Source organism: Heterocephalus glaber, unplaced genomic scaffold, assembly GCF_053883595.1.
Source record: "Heterocephalus glaber isolate CG9 unplaced genomic scaffold, H.glaber_assembly_v1.0 deba00001444, whole genome shotgun sequence".
Lineage (NCBI taxonomy): Eukaryota > Metazoa > Chordata > Mammalia > Rodentia > Bathyergidae > Heterocephalus > Heterocephalus glaber.
The window spans coordinates 28,470,998-28,488,878 of NW_028258297.1; the positions used below are offsets into that span (position 1 = coordinate 28,470,998).

The 17,881-nt window shown below is 34.9% G+C and overlaps 1 protein-coding gene across 7 annotated transcripts; it reads left to right on the forward strand.

The window, feature by feature from the left end:
* Nucleotides 1-1,551: 1,551 nt before the first annotated feature.
* On the forward strand, nt 1,552-11,629 carry Clec4d (C-type lectin domain family 4 member D). 7 transcript variants are annotated; one of them, XM_004869496.3, is made up of 6 exons: nt 1,552-1,677; nt 3,280-3,366; nt 6,564-6,668; nt 7,331-7,482; nt 8,698-8,813; nt 9,496-11,629. In XM_004869496.3, the coding sequence occupies exons 2-6, from the start codon at nt 3,297-3,299 to the stop codon at nt 9,641-9,643; spliced, it is 591 nt and encodes a 196-aa protein (XP_004869553.1). In that variant the 5' UTR covers nt 1,552-1,677; nt 3,280-3,296; the 3' UTR covers nt 9,644-11,629. The 7 variants fall into 7 exon arrangements, with proteins under 7 accessions (XP_004869553.1, XP_087070290.1, XP_087070289.1 ...); XM_087214164.1 differs by having other exon boundaries at nt 8,698-8,806; nt 9,496-9,894; XM_087214163.1 differs by having other exon boundaries at nt 8,698-8,806; nt 9,468-9,830.
* Nucleotides 11,630-17,881: the final 6,252 nt, after the last annotated feature.

The window sequence follows — 17,881 nt, forward strand, 5'->3', positions numbered from 1 at the left end:
GTCAAGTTATTTAAACTTGTCCTTAAAGTCCTGTTTTACCTGTGATGAAGATCATGTCTTTACCACATACTCTTACACTTTTCTTCTTTTTTTATTTTAACAAGCTTTCTTTCTATCATCTAGGAAGATCCTGGAGTTTAATCATCAACTCTATCAGGGCTCCAACTCCCAGACAAAGAATAATAGCGCCTTTGCTCTTTGTTCACATTGTTTTTTCATAACCACAACTCTGGCTTGGACACAGGTCACTCAGTTCAGACGTTGTTCTAGAGCAGTTTCCCTCATGTTTTTGAAATTATAATTGTGTTCTGGGAATGACAGAATGTGCCAGGTCTCTTTTTTTCTTACTCTCAACAGGATTCATATATCTTCCAGAATCCTAGACTTTTACAGTAAGAAAATTTGTTGCTTTAAGTTAAAATCTAGCTTTTAGGTTTAAAATGAAAAATTGTATTGAGAATATACAGATGCTTTTTGTGGTGACAGTGCTGAAAAATATATATATGAATAAATTTATAATTTTCTATATTCTCACCCCCAGATTAATATAGTAAAGTAGTATTTCATTCAAGATCACTGTCAACCTATCTATCTATATTTAAAATAATATTGTATAATATACTAGGGAAGAATGAAAGGAAAAGTCTATATTCTGACATTTAGACTTTAAATAGGATCTCCAAACTGCTAGATAGTTGTCTCTGTTAGCTTGGGCTTCTGTAATAAAGCGGCATACAATAGATGAGAAACGACATTCATTTCTCACAACTCTGTAGACGAAAAGTCTAAGATCAGGGAGCCAGCATGGTCAGGCAATGGCAGAGCCCTCTTCCAGGCGGGCAGACGACCATGTGCATGCTTTGTATTCACACACCAAGCTGAAGGAGGAGGGAAAGTACAAACATACTGACCACTTTTTGTAAGGGCACTAAGTCCAAGAGGAAGAGCCTATGCTCATGATCTCAGCTAAAATTAATTACCTCTTGAAGGTCCCAGCTAGAACACCATTTCAGAGGTCATTAGCATTGCAATGAATAAACTTTGGAGAGACACCGATGTTCACCCCATAACACTACTACATGTGAAGTCTGGGACACAGGTGATGTCTTTATCACAGAATCTTACATTTCATTTTTCTCTGCTCTAACAAAGTTATTTTGTCTCACGTGGGAAGATTTGGATTTTAATTAACAGCTCCACCACCTCTTCCTCAACTTAAAAACAAAGGCTTTTGTGTCTTTACATACAGTATACATACACACCATACACTAAAAGTTTTTGCTCTTTATTCGTATTGTCTTGTGCCACTTGTATGAACATCTTATTCAGCTCAAAGAACTTTCTAGGGCATAGTTTGTCTCAAGCATATAGCTACTTTAAGAAATATAATATCTAGGAAAAGAGAAAGATATTATTTAACTTTTATTAGACATAATGACTTCTTTAGGGTATTGTAAAATATTTTGTCTGAATTAAAAAAATGAAAAATTTTATATGACACATAGGATTCTCAACATATGTATGGAACTTGTACTGACTCTTTTGGGTGTTGCTTTCTCAACTTCCTTTTTGCTTTGTACCAACTGCTGGAGTCAATCAAAGGAAACCTCAGTCTTTGGAAAGACTTCTACTAAGCAAACTTTTTGTGCTGTGGACTGCCTAATCTCACCAAAATAGGTAAGTATTAAGTATTTCTGAATATATTCTTGTATCCACATAGATACACACTCTGGGGAAAAAATAGAAGAGGTTCCTGGTCCTTCCAATCAGCGGACAAAGACAACAAACCCACAATGAGGCTAGTAGAACCGCAGAGAAAAGGTGAGTAGTCTTCTTTTAATTTTAAGAAGCAGATGGTTTTATGACCAAAATTTTAAAATATAAGTGGATAGTAGTTTTGAATATTGAAGACTATGGTGATGGAAAGGAAGAGGTGGAAAAAAATGAGGTTAATTGTGGAGGAGAGGAACACATGGATAGTTTCAAAAAAGTTAGGTAACAGAAACTTCTTTATACAATGTGGATTGTACAAACAGAGGACATAAAGCATTAAAAGAGAAAAAAAGTGGAAAGGAAGGGAATAATTTGGGAAGATTCTTTGAGAAGGAAGATACAGAAAACACACTGATGTAGGATCATGAGATGGCAGAGGCTCTGACTATCTGGTTTTTTGTTTGACTGGTGGGTCACCAAAGGAGTCGCATTGTGTGAACATAAAATAATATTTTCAAGAAATATAGAGAATGAATGGAAAAATATATGAATTTAAAATTAAAGTTTGTTCTTCTCACCAATCTGCCTTGCCAAACTTCAGTGGGTTCACACTGTACAATAGTCTGCCAAAATACCTTTTAATGTAAGGGTATGTCTTGCAAATTTTTTATCTAATTGTAGTGTAGAATTTCATCATAGAGATTCTTGATAATTTAGAAATTCTGATATTGATATTTTTGATATATTATAATTAAATTATGAACATGTAAATAGTGAGTTCTAGAGTGCTTTTTCTAAAAAATGCTGTAACAAATATCCTTTTATATAAATATTTTTAGTTATTTCTATATGACAATCCTAGAAGTGGAATTCTTGTAGCAAATGCAATGCATTTAAAATTGGTGAATACTACTAAATTGACACTTCTAAAAGATTGGTCTAATTTTCAGTCTCAGCCTCAGCATTTATTCCTCACCTTGAATGCTTACTTTCTCTCAGACACCCAACAATTCATAGTTTCAATTTACTTTTAAAGTTTTATATGAAAAACCATACTTTAACATCTTAACTTACAATGTCCTACACACTTTCATTTGTTTAATAGTTATTTATAATTTTAGCAAATTAAATTTTCAGCAAATTTTCTACTCAAAGTTTTGCTCAGCTTTTGAATTGATTTTTGAAATTCTTCATGTCATCTAGGTGTTGATATTGTAGTAAGTTGTTTCTTCCCCATATTTCTTATTCTTTCACATTGTGTTACACAGAAGTGTTAATGTTTTAAGTATTTAAACATCAGTTTTTATGGTTTTTTGGTTTTGTGCTTTACATATAAAAAATTTTCCTGTTCCAAAATTGCAAAGAAATTAACATTTTTCTTTTCTATTTATGAGTAAGCTCTAAAATTGATTTATTCCAAGGAAATATTTAAGATGTTCTTTAGATCTAAAATACTTTGAATGTTCTTATATTTAGCTTTCTTTCTTCTTGGTAGAGCTGGCTTCCCTAGACTTTGTGGCAGAATGGACAATAACCCATTTATTTTTGCTTTCGTCCTAATGCAAGGATGCCAGCATTCTCAGATGGTCCTGTGGGTTGTTGCTTCTGTTTTCATCACACTTCTTGGTGCTTGTTTTATTGCAAATTGTTTGGGTAAGTTATTAGCTAATGTGGAACTCTTCTTGAATTATTTTCTCAAATAACCTTTATAAAGTTGTTCCATTTTTGCTATATGTTTTAGACTTCAAATTCAGACTTATATACTGGACCTTCTGGTCTTTGATGGTGCTGCATTGTGTCAAGGAATGAAAAGACCATTTTATGAACATGTTAAAGTTGATATATAATAAATTATCTCCAATTTTGGATAGGGATTACAAAGAATGAAGTGTAAGCAGCAAAAATCCACTGTGCACCCACTGTGAAAAGAAAAACATCATTGGAAGACTAGTTCTTTCATCTTTAAAAATAATTTGAGTCATGACTGACATTTAAAAAGTTATAAATATTCAAAGTGTACATCTCAAGTTTGGGGATAAGTATAAATTCGAGAAACCATCACCACCATCGATGCTATAGGAAGATTTTTTTTATGATATCAAGACCTAAAATAAGGTTATTATCATCAAAGTTATGTGGTATAGGTACAAGACAAACAGAGTGGAGGAAAGAATAGAGAAATCATTTACAAATTCATATAAAGCAGAAGAGAGGATTACAGAGTTATGAGAAGAGGACAGTTTTGTTTAATAAATATTTTAAAGCCTATTGATTATCTGTACTTAAGTGCAACTGGGCCACTACATTGTACCATGTACAAATTCCAACTCACGGTGAATTATTTGTCAAAGTGTAAAAAGTGAATCAATAAAGCTTTGAAAAGATAAATGGAGACTATCTTCATGATAAGATGAACAAAATGTTTCCTTAGAAGAGTTGAAATGCATTAGAAAATAAAGAAATCATTGGAAATTATATCACATTAAAATAAGTTGTTCTATAATAAAAGATACCACAGTGAAAGCAGAAACCCATAGGAGAAAATATTTAAGTAATTAATAAATAATTAGTGTGTAGGATGTACACTTTCAAAGTAGTAGAAGAAACATTGACAATATGATAGAAAAAAATGGATCAAGTCTTAAATACATTCTATAGAAAAAGAAAATGAAAGTTTAATAATAATTCAAAGTGTCGACCTGTAGGGAACAGGGGAAGGGGACATTACCAGAACCTCTGCAGTGAGTCCTGGTCTCCTGCGAGCCACGGCAGCACACGGCGAATTACAAGAAAGGTAGAAAAATGAGACTGAGAAGAAGCTGAGCTTTGGGTCTGATCAGTGCTGCTCTGGGCAGCAAAGACAAAAGCCCCCAGCTTACCACACCTTTTATTCAGTACCTCGTAACAAATGACTTGCAGAGAGTTCAGTAGTTCACATTGGGATAAACAAGGTGTAACAAAAGGCTTGCAGAGAGTTCAGTACATCTCGGGTAAACAAGATGTTAACAAGGATGTTTCTTGTCCTGGAGAATCACAGCATCACTGGATCACTGAAGTCTCAGTTGTGACTGGAGGCCAAACTGGAGTTATTCTGTAGCTTGGCTGTAAGCAAGAGAACTAGGCTAACCAAATGATTTTTCCCTAGAATTATGTAGCATTGCTCCCAACATCGACCTCGTTATTTATCCATGAAAGACAGATGCAACTCATATTGAGATACCATTGCAAACATACCAGGGTGGCAATCATTCAAATGTCTGCCACTTCTGAATATCGTTGCTTTGAAAAGTAGATCTCTAATGAATTGGTGCTTGGAGCAGTGCACAGCTGTACAACCACTGTGGAAAAGTTCACCCCGTAAGAGTTTACAACCTGTAGACCCTATTGTCAACAACCCCACTCCTAGATATATATCCCACAGAAGTTCATTAAAATGCCCAGAGTAGCAGTTCACATTAGCCAAACACTAGAAGCATTCCACACAAATGCTAGAAGAATATCAATATTGTCATGGGGAAAATAGCTTCCAATACTCTAGATGTCAGATATGCTGCATTCATGGTCTCACAAAGTCGAGGAATGAAGCTGTGAACCAAAGAAGGAGGTTAAGAGAGTTTTATCAGGAAGAAGAATTGCTCCTGGATTTCCACTGGGGTCCTGAGTCTGTGGCACTGAGGCAATTTGTCAAGGGTAATTTATACAGCAAAGTCACATTGTGGGTATAACATGGGTCAAGCTGTAGTCAACCGATAGGATTGCAAGTAAAGTCCCTTAGCTAGTATTGATCCAACAGGGAAACGAGGCACGAAGGCAAGCATCATTAACTTCAGCTTATCTATAATTTGTTATCATAGAAAGAACAGACTGTCCTGGAAAGGAATGGGAGTATGGGTCCAGACGTTCTGGTCACTGTGTGTCCGATGTCTATGTGGGCTCACTGGATCAGGTGGTGCTAATTACAGTGTAATCTCAAATTGATGTTTATCTCTAGGAAGGTTTGGGTGTGACTTCCTTGTTGGCCCATTCCCTCTCTGTCTATTAATTTCTATTTAACTTAGTTCTCAATAATAATATGTTTCACTGTGGGAAGAAAATAGATCACTTTACAGCAGTGAAAATATAAATTATATATACCTGCATATAACAAGATGGATACATTTTAGAAACAATGTTGGACAGAAGACAGAACAAAAGTAATACATATTATATGATTTCATTTATAGAAAATTCCAAAGCAGGAAAATCTGATATATGTGGTTTGGGAATATTTTATTAAGTCACAATATTTTGAAGCAAAGGACAAGGTGAATATATTAAAAGCATGTAATGGTTACTTGTGGAAGAAGAGTGGGGTGTATCGGATGTATGAGAGTCACCAGGACTGTTTGCAGTATTCTGTTTCTTGAACCAGCAATTGTTACCCAGTGTGTTTGTACTACAAAAGCTTACTAAACTGCGTTCATAGTTTTCTTTGCTTTTTACATTTAGTTATATTTCAAAGTGAAAATGTAATACATTTATAAGGCTCATAAAACTTTGTTGAACTATCCCAGTGATCACAAGAACTTCTCCATTCTAAATTTTGACAGAAAAATATACTTAAAATCACATGCATCTAAAAGTCTGTAAACATCCCATACACAGCCCCAAGTAGATACTATGAAATAAAAGTATTAGTTTTCAAAAATATGTTTTACCTGGAGCTGGAACAAAGAACTACATAGAAAGAGAAGAGAATGTGGGAGTCTTAACTAATAAGGTGAAAATAAAGTTAGAAAGATTCCCCTCCTTTCCCTAATTAAGTGGTTACCCGTAAAGCGAAAATAACATTTTTTTTTCCTTCTTCATAGTGACTCATCACAACTTTGTATGCTGTAGGAGAGGAACAAATATGTTTAAGTTGCCAGAGTACCACAGGAAGTTGACGTGCATCCGGCAGACATCAGGACAGAAAGGTACAGCCAGCTGAGAGCATAAGAGAATTTATTTCTATTTCCATTCAAATTCATAATTCAATTTAAAGAATGTCAGTAGTGAACAAGAAAAGAATAATATAGCATAAAACCAAACTTGGCACAGGCATAACACCTGGAGAATATAACTTAACACCTTTATAGACTATTTTGAACATCCAAAGCATAGTATGAACTTAACTCCATTTTCCCAGTGTGTGGTAAGAACAGTTTCCTTGTAGAATATATAGCTTTGCTAAGATGTCTTTACGTGTTTTATTATTCTGGAATCTGTAAAGATGTCTCATTTGAGAGAATGGGGAAATGTTGAGCTTTAGCAGATTCTTGCCTCCTTCAGATAAATTGCCCTACAAAAGGCTCTGTTAAAGAAACACTTTAAACATGAAAGTAAATAGATGTAGACATTGAATAATGATCATGGTTTCTAAGTAAATACTTCATATTTTTCCAGTTTTATATGATTTCAGATACTTCTGTTTAGAGATAAACTTTTGGAGACATTGTAATGGGTAAGAGACAGTGATTTTGGTTATGCAGGTGTCAGTTCCACAGCTGGACACTGAGTAATCAAATTGTTATGTGATCCTTCACAGATTAATTGTGCTCTCCTAACTGCGTCATTTCCATTTCCATTTTCACCCAAGGAGATACCTGGAATTGCTGTCCTGCCGGCTGGAGAGCCTCCCAGTCCAACTGCTTTTTTCCTTTTAACGACAACATGACCTGGGCTGACAGTGAGAGGAACTGCTCCGGGATGGGGGCCCACCTGGCCAGCATCGTGTCTGACGCAGAGCAGGTGCGTTGGAGGGTACAGGGCACCCCCACTTTCTCTGATGCTTTGAATCTCTTTGTGGAGAGAGCATTTCTCCGCTCCGGTGAAGATCTGCCCCTTGCATTTCATCCGTTCCATCCCTTGGAAAGTTTTTTCTTCCTTCTCTATTTTTCTCTTCCTTCCATCTGTTTCTCTCTCCCTTTCTCTGTCCCGGTTTTCCTTTTCCTTTTCAGTGGCGTCTTTCATAAATAGCAAAGCCCAATATATATTGTAGTGTAATTTGCCAATTTTCTGATAATGGAAACATACATACATAGGAATTATATAGCAAGATACATATTTTGTATGTAAAAGCAAACATACTTTACATGTTAGAAAATTAATTTTCTATGTGTTACTGAATTCTTCTGGTCTTTCCAGATTTCATTCACGTGTTATTTCCTCCAGAAAGCTATCCTGACCACCTGCCCTATTTGCTGGCTGCCCTATTCTAAGTTATAGGTACTGCTGTGGCTTTTTCTCCACAGAGAAATTGCGGCATTTACTCTTTGTGTGGCATCTCTTCCAATGACGGGGCTATATTTTACTCATCTTTGCAAAGCCAGTGTCTTGGGCACAGCCAGACACACTGGACAGGAAGTGGTAACTTTCTCTGCTATGTGAGTGAATAGCTTCTCAGAATAAAGTATAAGAAAAATAGCTCAGATGTATGGTTGTATTTCAAAATAAGGAAACCTAAAGGTAAATTAAATTTATCAAAAGCTGAAATTTATCTCCTCATGTAAGATACTTCTATGTGGGATGTACCAGGATTCAGAGTCTACTCTTTTCCCACTTAATAGAGTAACCTCAAGGACTATTTCCAAGGCTTTGCTGCCTACATATTTGACAACTCTTCAAATAAAACACAACTTAATGAAATGTACAAATAGTTAAAGAAGGCGATTTAAAACACAAAAGCCCCTTTAAAATGCCATCCTTTCCAGCATGTGCTAAGAGGGTTGCAAGTATGATAGCACTTAATCTTCACAATAACTCTAGGAAATAGTGGACTTATACTCTCTGGAGATGAGAAAACTGAGGGTTTGGTGAGATCAAAGCACTAATTAACTTTACAAGCAAAATTTGAAAATGGACCTAATCCCAAAGCAGTAATCTACCGATCTCATTTCCTCTTTTCAATATAACAACCATCACCTAAGTGCAAATATACTTATAAAAGTTTATGTTTGGATGCAGAACTTCACAACTAAAATTCTGAATGAAATATTTTCATATCTCATTGGACTTAAAAGTGAAAACGCGAGAGGTCAGTGGCGCTGGATAGATGGGACACCATTTAACCCACGTAAGGCGTGAGTATATTGATTGAAACTAAGAGAATTTGTAAGCACATATAGGCAAAGGTAGCAAGAATTCATTAAGACTGAGGTAACCTGTGTGTATTATGTCCCAATTGTAGAATAATCCTGTGACTTCAGGGAAGTTTTCAATATTCTTGCTTGTATAATGTTGATTAGAGAATGGATAGCTTAAGGGAGATGTGCAAAAATTTTCTTAAGCTTGACATTTAGATAAAGACACCATAAATATTTGTCATTTTTTAAATACATTCATAAACTTGTTATTTTCTTCTTTGAAACCAATATTATGTAATATAAAAGTAACAAAACTATAAGTGTAACGATATTTTTTACTAGTAAGAGACGTGAGATTTATATTAATGATGTACAATATAAAATTATTGATGTGTTTTACATCTTTTTTTGTGTGTTAAGTCTTTGAAATATAATGTGCACTTAACACTTGGAGTGTACTTCAATACAAAAAAGCTACATTTCAAGTGCAAAATGGTCACATGCATTCAGTGACTCTTTTATGAACAATGCTGCTTCTAATTGTTGATAGGAGCATTTTCTTGGGATTTTCCCCTGATATCTGTGTCTTTCTATATCTATATATTTCTATATCTATTTATAATCTATGTCTATGTGTATTATTTCTTATAGATATTGGCATACATACTCTTTCTTTCAGACTTTGGCATGAGAATGAACTCAATAATATTCAGAAAGAAGATTGTGCTGTCCTTGTTCATGACCGAGACATATGGGGTTGGAATGATTTTCCTTGTAACTTGAAGACAAGTAGGATTTGTAAGATACCTGGTGCAGTATTCATGTAGAAATCTACAAAGTAGCCTTCCTGATGCAGACAGAAAAGAGTTAATGAGATGACAGCATATACATCCATCAATGAAATAGAGAAAAGATGCTCTTCCATGGTATATTTTCAGTTTTACTTATTTTCTTCTTTTTTTTTCACTTTTCAAAAAACTTTAGATGATATATTAACATCCTAGAGAGAACCATTGTTTTCTTAGTTGTCAACTGTACAAATAAAACATTAAACACAAATTAAAGTTAAACAGAAGGTAAGAAAACTGTCCAGACTTCTTCAAGTTGGTTGAATCAAGTTGAGACTTGATGATGTTGTTTTGCTATAGTTCTTCAATGGTCTCTTCAAAAAGAAAAAAATCCTTAACTTGGAGCACTAGCTTCATAATAAATAATATGGTAGCTTTACTTATTTTCTTTATCTTTCCTGTCTTTATAGTATGGCAAGGTATTTACTTTTCACTTTGTTTGCATTGACTTCATATGAAACAGAACAGCTGGAAAAAAATGCAATCTTTTTGTCATTTTTCTCATGGTCAAATTCTTAATTCTTAAAATATCAGAGTAAGATATTTTAACTGGTAGTGGTGAATCATATTTAACCCAAATTCAGGGACATTTAAAAATTATTTTAGGAATATGTATATATATATGTATATATGTGTATATATATATGTATATATATATAAAATTGTTTGATGATTCATTTTCAAATTTTTAAACAACATGCTGAGATTCTGTGACCAGATTTCCACAGCAACAATACAGATTATTTCTAAACTATGGTATTATACGGGGAAATAAAAAGTGCATATATTTAACAGGCTTAATTTTTATTATATTCTCAATGTTTCTTTAAAGCAGGTAGTTTTAAGGTGGTTTAATTTCTTTTTCAGTGGAAAAGTCCATTACAGGCTGCTAGAAATAAACTCCCTCCCTCAACTATGTAGCTGAGGCGGAAACAAAACCCCCAGGAAGCTGATAGGCCCATCTCTGTGATGCTGATGCTTGTGATTAACAGGCCTGGGGCCACATCTGCCCTTCACTAGAGATGAGTGCCTCCCCTTTGCAATTCTAAGAATGTTTATGGGGATATCTTGGCCTCTTTATCATGAACTAAAAGTTCTTAATTATTTGAAATTGCACTTCACTGGTGTTTTCATTTATAATGTGAATAAGACTCACATTTTTTAACCCATTTATATGTTGCTAAAAGTCACATCCAACTTCAAAATATGTTAGACTTTCTTACAATTTTGCTGATCTCTCAGCTGCTTTTAAAATTTGCTGTCAACCACTACTTTATAAGAAACTCTAATATTTATTCTGTAAGTCAGTTATTGACTTTGTTTGGAGACTTACTATTTGGTTATGTATGATGATGATGATGGTGATGTGATGTCTTTGTGCATATGTGTCTACACTTAAAGCAGCTATTCTGAAGTGGTGCTAAGTAACTGCATTTTCCTTTCACTAAGCTATATAACACAAAACCTGTTGAAGTAACTTTTTATAAGTTCAACTGGGCTTTGTGTAGTTAATATCCATTTGTAATTCATATTCTGTGTACAGACAGAAATTCCATTGTCAATAAAATGTAATGTGTATGTGACTTCATTAGTCCGTACCCACACTTGTACCTTTCATCCTGTTTTTCCCAATGCTGGCCATCTTTCGTCACCTCCAATGCAATATCCATGCCCCAAGCCACCATCTCTATCTGGATTAATGAGAGGGCCTCTTCATTGGTCTCGGTTTTCACCCTAAGTCTTTTTTCATCTCTCTTCAACTGCCACAGCACTTGTTTTATTCTTCACGATTTCTTTAAAAAGGCTGACAGTGACAGTCAAAATAGATTCTAGTTATTTTAGTAGATTGTACTAGCTCTAAAGCTTAACAGTTAAAGAATTTTATGTGGTGTTATTTTCCAAAAAAGTAATGTATATATGATTTTAAAAGCAAACAATAAACACATTGATAAATGTATGAAGAAAATTTCTCTCATCTATGCTGAACTTCAGTCCCCTAATGCCTCTTTAGAGTGACAACAATTATCAGATTTTACATAGATTCCCATATATGTTTATATACACTACATATAGCTATATCAACTACATATAGTGTATTTTATATATTATAAATAGCTCTCTGTGTACTCTATGTAATATGAAAAGATATATATATATAAAATCATGTGTTTATATACTACATAGACATACTCACAATTTTTACACTAATAGAAATATTATCTACATACTGTTAAATATCTTTTTAAAAAACACAATAGTTTTGAAATTGTTTTATATTATATTCTCTATAAGTAAATGTTTCATTTTATTGTTTATATTTAAAATCATCTTAAAATTACAAAATATTTCCATTAAATAATAAAAATCCACAAAAAATAGTTCTGAAACAAACCACAGAGCAACCCCAGTTCAGAAAAGGATGATAGTGTTCCAAGGACTTTTCACAATGAGAAGATGGGGCTGACAGAATACATTTGAATGTATTGAGAGGTGATGAAATTGAAAGGGAAGCAATACTCCCAAATTCACTCTTGGAAGCAAACATCACCTTGATCACAAAAGCAGAGAAAGACCCAACTAAAAAAGAGAAATGTATGCCAATCTCCCTAATGAATATAGACACAAAAATCCTCAATAAGATACTGGCAAACAGAATGCAGAAGATCATCAAGAAGATCATACACCCTAACCAAGTGAGATTCATCCCAGGGATGCAGGGATGGTTCAACATACACAAATCAATGAATCTAATATGCTATATTAATAGAGCCAGGACAAAAAACATATGATCATCTCAATAAATGCAGAAAAAGTGTTCAACAAAATCCAACATGAATTCATGATAAAAACCCTACAAAAAGTTGGAATAGATGATCTTTATCTCAGCCTGAAAAAAGCCATCCATGAAAAACCAACAGCCAATATCATACTAAATGGTCAAAAACTGAAATCCTTCACACTAAAATCAGGAACAAGACAAGGATGTCCACTATCACCACTCCTATTCAATATAGTTTAGGAAACATTAGCCACAGCAATTAGACAAGAGAAAGAAATAAAAGGAATAAAGATAGGAAACAAAGAAGTTAAATTGTCATTATTTGCAGATGGCATGATACTCTATTAGAAGACCCCAAGAACTCCACCAAAAATCTTCTAGACTTAATAACCAAACTCAGTAGAGTAGCTTGATACGAGGTCAGTACACAACAATCAATAGCCTTCCTGTACATGAACAACAGATTTGCTGAGAGAAAATGGAGAAACAGCTCCTTTCACAATAGCAGCAAAAAAGAGAAATACCTAGGAATCAACCTAATGAAAGAAATCAAAGACCTCTACTCTGAAAACTATAGCACTCTGAAAAAAGAGATTGAAGAGGATATCAGAAAATGGAAAGACATCCCCTGCTCCTGGGTAGGAAGAATCAAAATAGTGAAAATGGCCATACTTCCAAAACTGCTGTATAGATTCAATGCAATCCCAATTGACATCCCAGCAGCATACTTCACGGACCTTGAGAAAACAATCCAAAAATTCATTTGGAACAAGAAGAGACCTAGACCTGCAAAAGTAATTCTAGGCAACAAAGACAACGTAGGGGATATCACAATCCCCAACTTGAAACTATACTACAAAGCTACTGTGTTAAAAACAGCATTGTACTGGGATAGAAACAGACCTGAGGATCAGTGGAACAGATTAGAAGATGCACTAGCAACTCAAAACATACTCAGCCACCTCATCTTTGACGAAGGACCCAAACACCCTCACTGGAGAAAAGATAGCCTCTTTAATAAGTGGTGCTGGAAAAATTGGGTTTCGACCTACCGAAGGTTAAAACTAGACATGTCTCTCACCAGGCACTGAACTAAAATCAAAATGGATTGAAGATCTAAATGTTAAAACAGAAACACTAAACCGGCTGGAAGTGAGGTTAGGTAAAACTCTTTAAAAAACTGATGTAGGAAAAGATTTCATGAACAAAACCTCAGTCATATGTGAATTAGCACAAACAATTAACAAGTGGAATCTCTTCTTATTAAAAAACTTCTGCACAGCCAGAGAAACCACCAACAGTGTGAAGAGACAATCCACAATGTGGGAAAAAATTTTTACCAGCCGTTCCTCAGACAAAGGTCTACTATGTAAAATATATTTTTGAAATATGCTTTCTATATCCTTTTAAATTCTGTAAAATCTGTGGTAATGTCTCCTAGGTCTTGATATTTTAATTTTTAAAATGTATAATTGATATCGTGTAATAGGAAGTGAAGGTCTAAAGGAGCAGGCGAAGTGGGAGAGGTAGGGGAAAGGAAAGAAGGGAAAAGAAAAAATATGAGCAAAGGAGAAAAATGGCAACAAAATCTTTGCAAATAGGGGAGGGTGGCAGGGGTGAAGGGAGGGCAGGGGAGGGAAAAAAAATAAGAACCAAAATAGTCATGTAATGGTACAAGATCCCAATGATGTATGTAAATGTATTTTATACCTAAAATGTACCAATAAACTTAATGGAGGAAAAAACAAAAGAACTTAAAAAAAATCAAACCCCCCAAATTAAAAGATCCAATCCAAAAATGGGCATCTGAAATGCACAGACATTTCTCAGACAAAGAAGTAGAAATAGCAAATAAACATATGAAAAAATGTTCAACATAATTGGTCATTTGAGAAATGCAGATGAAAACAATGCTGAGATTTCACCTCACTCCAGAAAGAATGGCTGCTATTAAAAAATCAACCAATAAGAAATGCTTGCAAGGCTGTGGGGAAAAAGGAACCCTTCTTCACTGTTTGTCGGAGTTTAGAATGTTGCAAACACTGGAAATCAGTATGGAGATACCTCAAAAAATTAGGGTTAGAGATCCAATTTGACCCAGGTATTCCTCTGCTGGCTATCTTCCCAAAAGCATTAAAAGAACCATACCATGGAGATATATGTGCACCTATGTTCATAGTAGCACAGTTTGTAATAGCTAAAAGTTGGAAGCATCCCAATTGCCCAACAGCTGGAGACTGGAAAAGAAAATGTCATTTTTTTATAAAATGGAGTACTACTCAGCCATAAAAAATGAGAAATTAGAGACATTTACAGCTAAATGGATCCACATTGAGGCGATACTCTTAAGTGAAATAAATAGGACATGTGTAAATATTTAATTTTCTCTCTGGTGTGAGAAACTGAAAGTGTAAATAAGGATCAAAAGGCATAATAGATAATGTGAAATAGGAAGAAAAGGTGCAAAGGGGAAGGGGAAGTGGGAGGGGGAATGAGAAAATGAAAAAATGGAAACAAAGTCTTTGTAAATGGGAGGTGGAGGGGTTGACGGGAGGGCAGGGGAATGGGGAAAAAAATAAGAGCCAAGATATATCATGTAGAGGTACAAATTCCCAATGATGAATTTCCCAATGATGAATGTCATATTGTATACCTAAAATGTACCAATAAAAGCAATGTAAAAATGTAGGCTGTATATGCTTACATTTTCAAGTACTCATATCAAGAAATAAAAGTTAACAAGTGAAATTAATTCTACCACCTTGTTTTATTTAAATCAACACATCCCAAATATTATCACTTAATCATGTGATCAGTATAAAATTATTAATGACATATTTAAGAATTTTGTCAAACTAAGTTCTCAAACATCTGATATGTGTTTTGTGATTCCAGCTTCTCTGAACTGAGATAATGCTCAATAGATTCCTGTGGCTAGTGACTACTAGATGAATAGCTCAACTACATGGAAAGTGTAATTAATCAAAATAGAAAAATATAAAGAACTGTATGTCCAAATGTTAAAATAAAATAAGAGCATTCAGAATCTTCTGGATAAGTTATCAATACATAAAGAGCAATAACATGACATCCTGAAAATATAGACAATAGATTTTAAAATAAAATAGTACATTAACTATTTTTAGGTTAGGAGAGGCTCCACCCTGCTCTGGCTGGCCTCCAGGAACACCCATGTCACCCCATCCTGGCTCTTGGTGGTTTCCCTTTGGACTCTGATAGCTGTGCTCAGCCATCTGTACAGGAGACCTGAGTGGCATCCTCACTGTGACGTTTCCATACAACTGGTTCCTCCACTAGGTTGCCCTCCAGAGTGCACTGAGGTTTCTACATTCTCACTTCCTCCCCCAACCCTAAGCCCTCCCCTTATCCAGTCTCTTCCAACACAGGCTCCAACTAGACTCTCTGACAGGCAATCAGGGCCCTTCCCTTGGGTAGGGTAGGAGGATTCAAAGTTCAAGCCCATCCTAGGCAATTTAGGGAGACCCTGCCTAAAAATAAATAAAAAATAAATAAAAGGAAAAGTGGGAAAAGGGATTGGAAAGAATGGAAAGAAGAGGAATTGGAAAACCAAGAACTCTATACTTTTCTTTACTTAAAGGCTCTTTTAAGAAATGGTTAGTGGATAATCTTCAAATCATACAAAATTAAAGTTCAAGAATCCTTTAACTTCAGTTCAACTTTTCATATCTTAAATTCATGTAAAATAAGTTTAATGTCTAAAAATATCACTTATTTTGATTCCTATTTATTTATTTATTTATTTAAAGTGGAGCTGGGGATCAAACCCAGAGCCTCATATATACTAAGCAAATACGATTCTTTTCAAATGTATGTGAGCATGTGTACGTGCCTATGTGTGACTGTGTATTTGTCACTTCTTGTCTTTCCATCCTTCCATCTAACTCTTGAAGTTGTTGGGAACAAAAAGGAATAATTTTTTTGTCATCAAATGTCAGGTCCATGGCCGAAGCCTTTCAGAGATAAGAGAAAAAGAGTATCCATTTCTTTAATGTAAGTTTTACGTGACACAACATTCTTCAAAAAAGAATACTCAAAGAAACAGAAATCTACATATTTTATGTTCAGTCTGACCAAGAGGTGAAAAGTTCTGGAAATAAATGTGATTAGATACAGAGTATAATTTAGCAGGGCCTGTTTGTCCAGATTCCTCCTACTTCCCTCCAGGGATGCAGCAGGACCCCCAGTACTTGAAGGCATCCAGGGGAGAAGGGAGGGAGGGCAGACAGGGGACTACCTTGCATTTAAGGAAGAAAAGCAAGGAAAAGTTGAGAAAGACCCTCCTGCTTTTTCCCTTTTCTCAGTTTCCAAATTGCCACAACCCATCAAAATCATAACACTTTTCTGGAATTTATAATCAACTGATGTTTATGGTAATTATTTTTACAGCCTGAGTTTGTAATTTTTCTCATTTGTGTCTTTCTGTAATTGTACTTTGTAGGAATTTTTGATAATCCATATGTGCATGCGCAATTTCTATGAAAAATAGTAGTGATTTTTCTTTTAAAAATTTAAGAACCCATTAGCATTTATACCTAGATGTTTCCTCAATGCCTCATGGGCTCAAAGATGAGGCTTTTGGGAGTGACTGGATTATGGGAGTTGTAGCTGACTTGCTGTTAGGAGGTGGAGTGAGGCAGAAGAGGCTAGTCACTGGAGGCTGCCCTGAAAGGGATCCGCACCCCCACACTTCCTTTGCTTTCTGCTTCCTGGGCCACTTTCCCTCCCCGGGCCCCTGTTCTCTGCCACCCTCTCGCTGACTCTGGACTGAACCTGTACAAACTGTGAGCCAAAATAAATCTCTCCTCCCTTACACCTTGTATTGGGTATTGTGTCCCAATGATGAAAAAATGACTAGGACAGGACTCAAATAGAATTTAAATCTTAATTTTTTGTTTTGTTTTGGGAGTATGTTATTGGAAATAAGAAGAGTGAATCACATTTTGGGCAACTTTCTGTGTTTTCTGGTATATAAAGGGTCAAGTCTTTGTGTAACCTCAAAGCAGTTTCCACTGGGTGATCTACTTCCCACCCCTATTTTTTCAAATAGTTTATTTCTGCTCCAATGATCTTCAACTACTAAAAATGGAGCAATTACTTCTTTGTTGGAAAAATGGTAAGGCAAAAATTAATTTTATAATTTAAATTATAAATCCATGAGAAAGTAATTGTAAAATAATATTTTCCTATGTGTTTCTATTATAGGCAGCTAAACCATAAAATAATCAAGCTATAGCAAAGAAGCCGTAGCAAACACTGGTACACAAAAAGTCTTCATCTGCTTTTCGGTATTTCCACATTGATGCTATGATTTTTCAAAGGAAATTGAAACCAAGGGTGGTGCCTGAAGCCTATAATCCCAGCAACTCAGTAGGCAGAGGCAGAAAGATCACAAGTTT

Excerpts from the sequence above, each read along its gene's own strand:
- Clec4d (XM_087214162.1), top strand. The coding sequence starts at position 1,794 with ATGAGGCTAGTAGAACCGCAGAGAAAAG. Across the intron at positions 3,367-6,563 it reads TTTTATTGCAAATTGTTTGG|TGACTCATCACAACTTTGTA; the intron begins GTAAGTTATTAG and ends CCTTCTTCATAG. Across the intron at positions 6,669-7,330 it reads GCAGACATCAGGACAGAAAG|GAGATACCTGGAATTGCTGT; the intron begins GTACAGCCAGCT and ends TTTTCACCCAAG.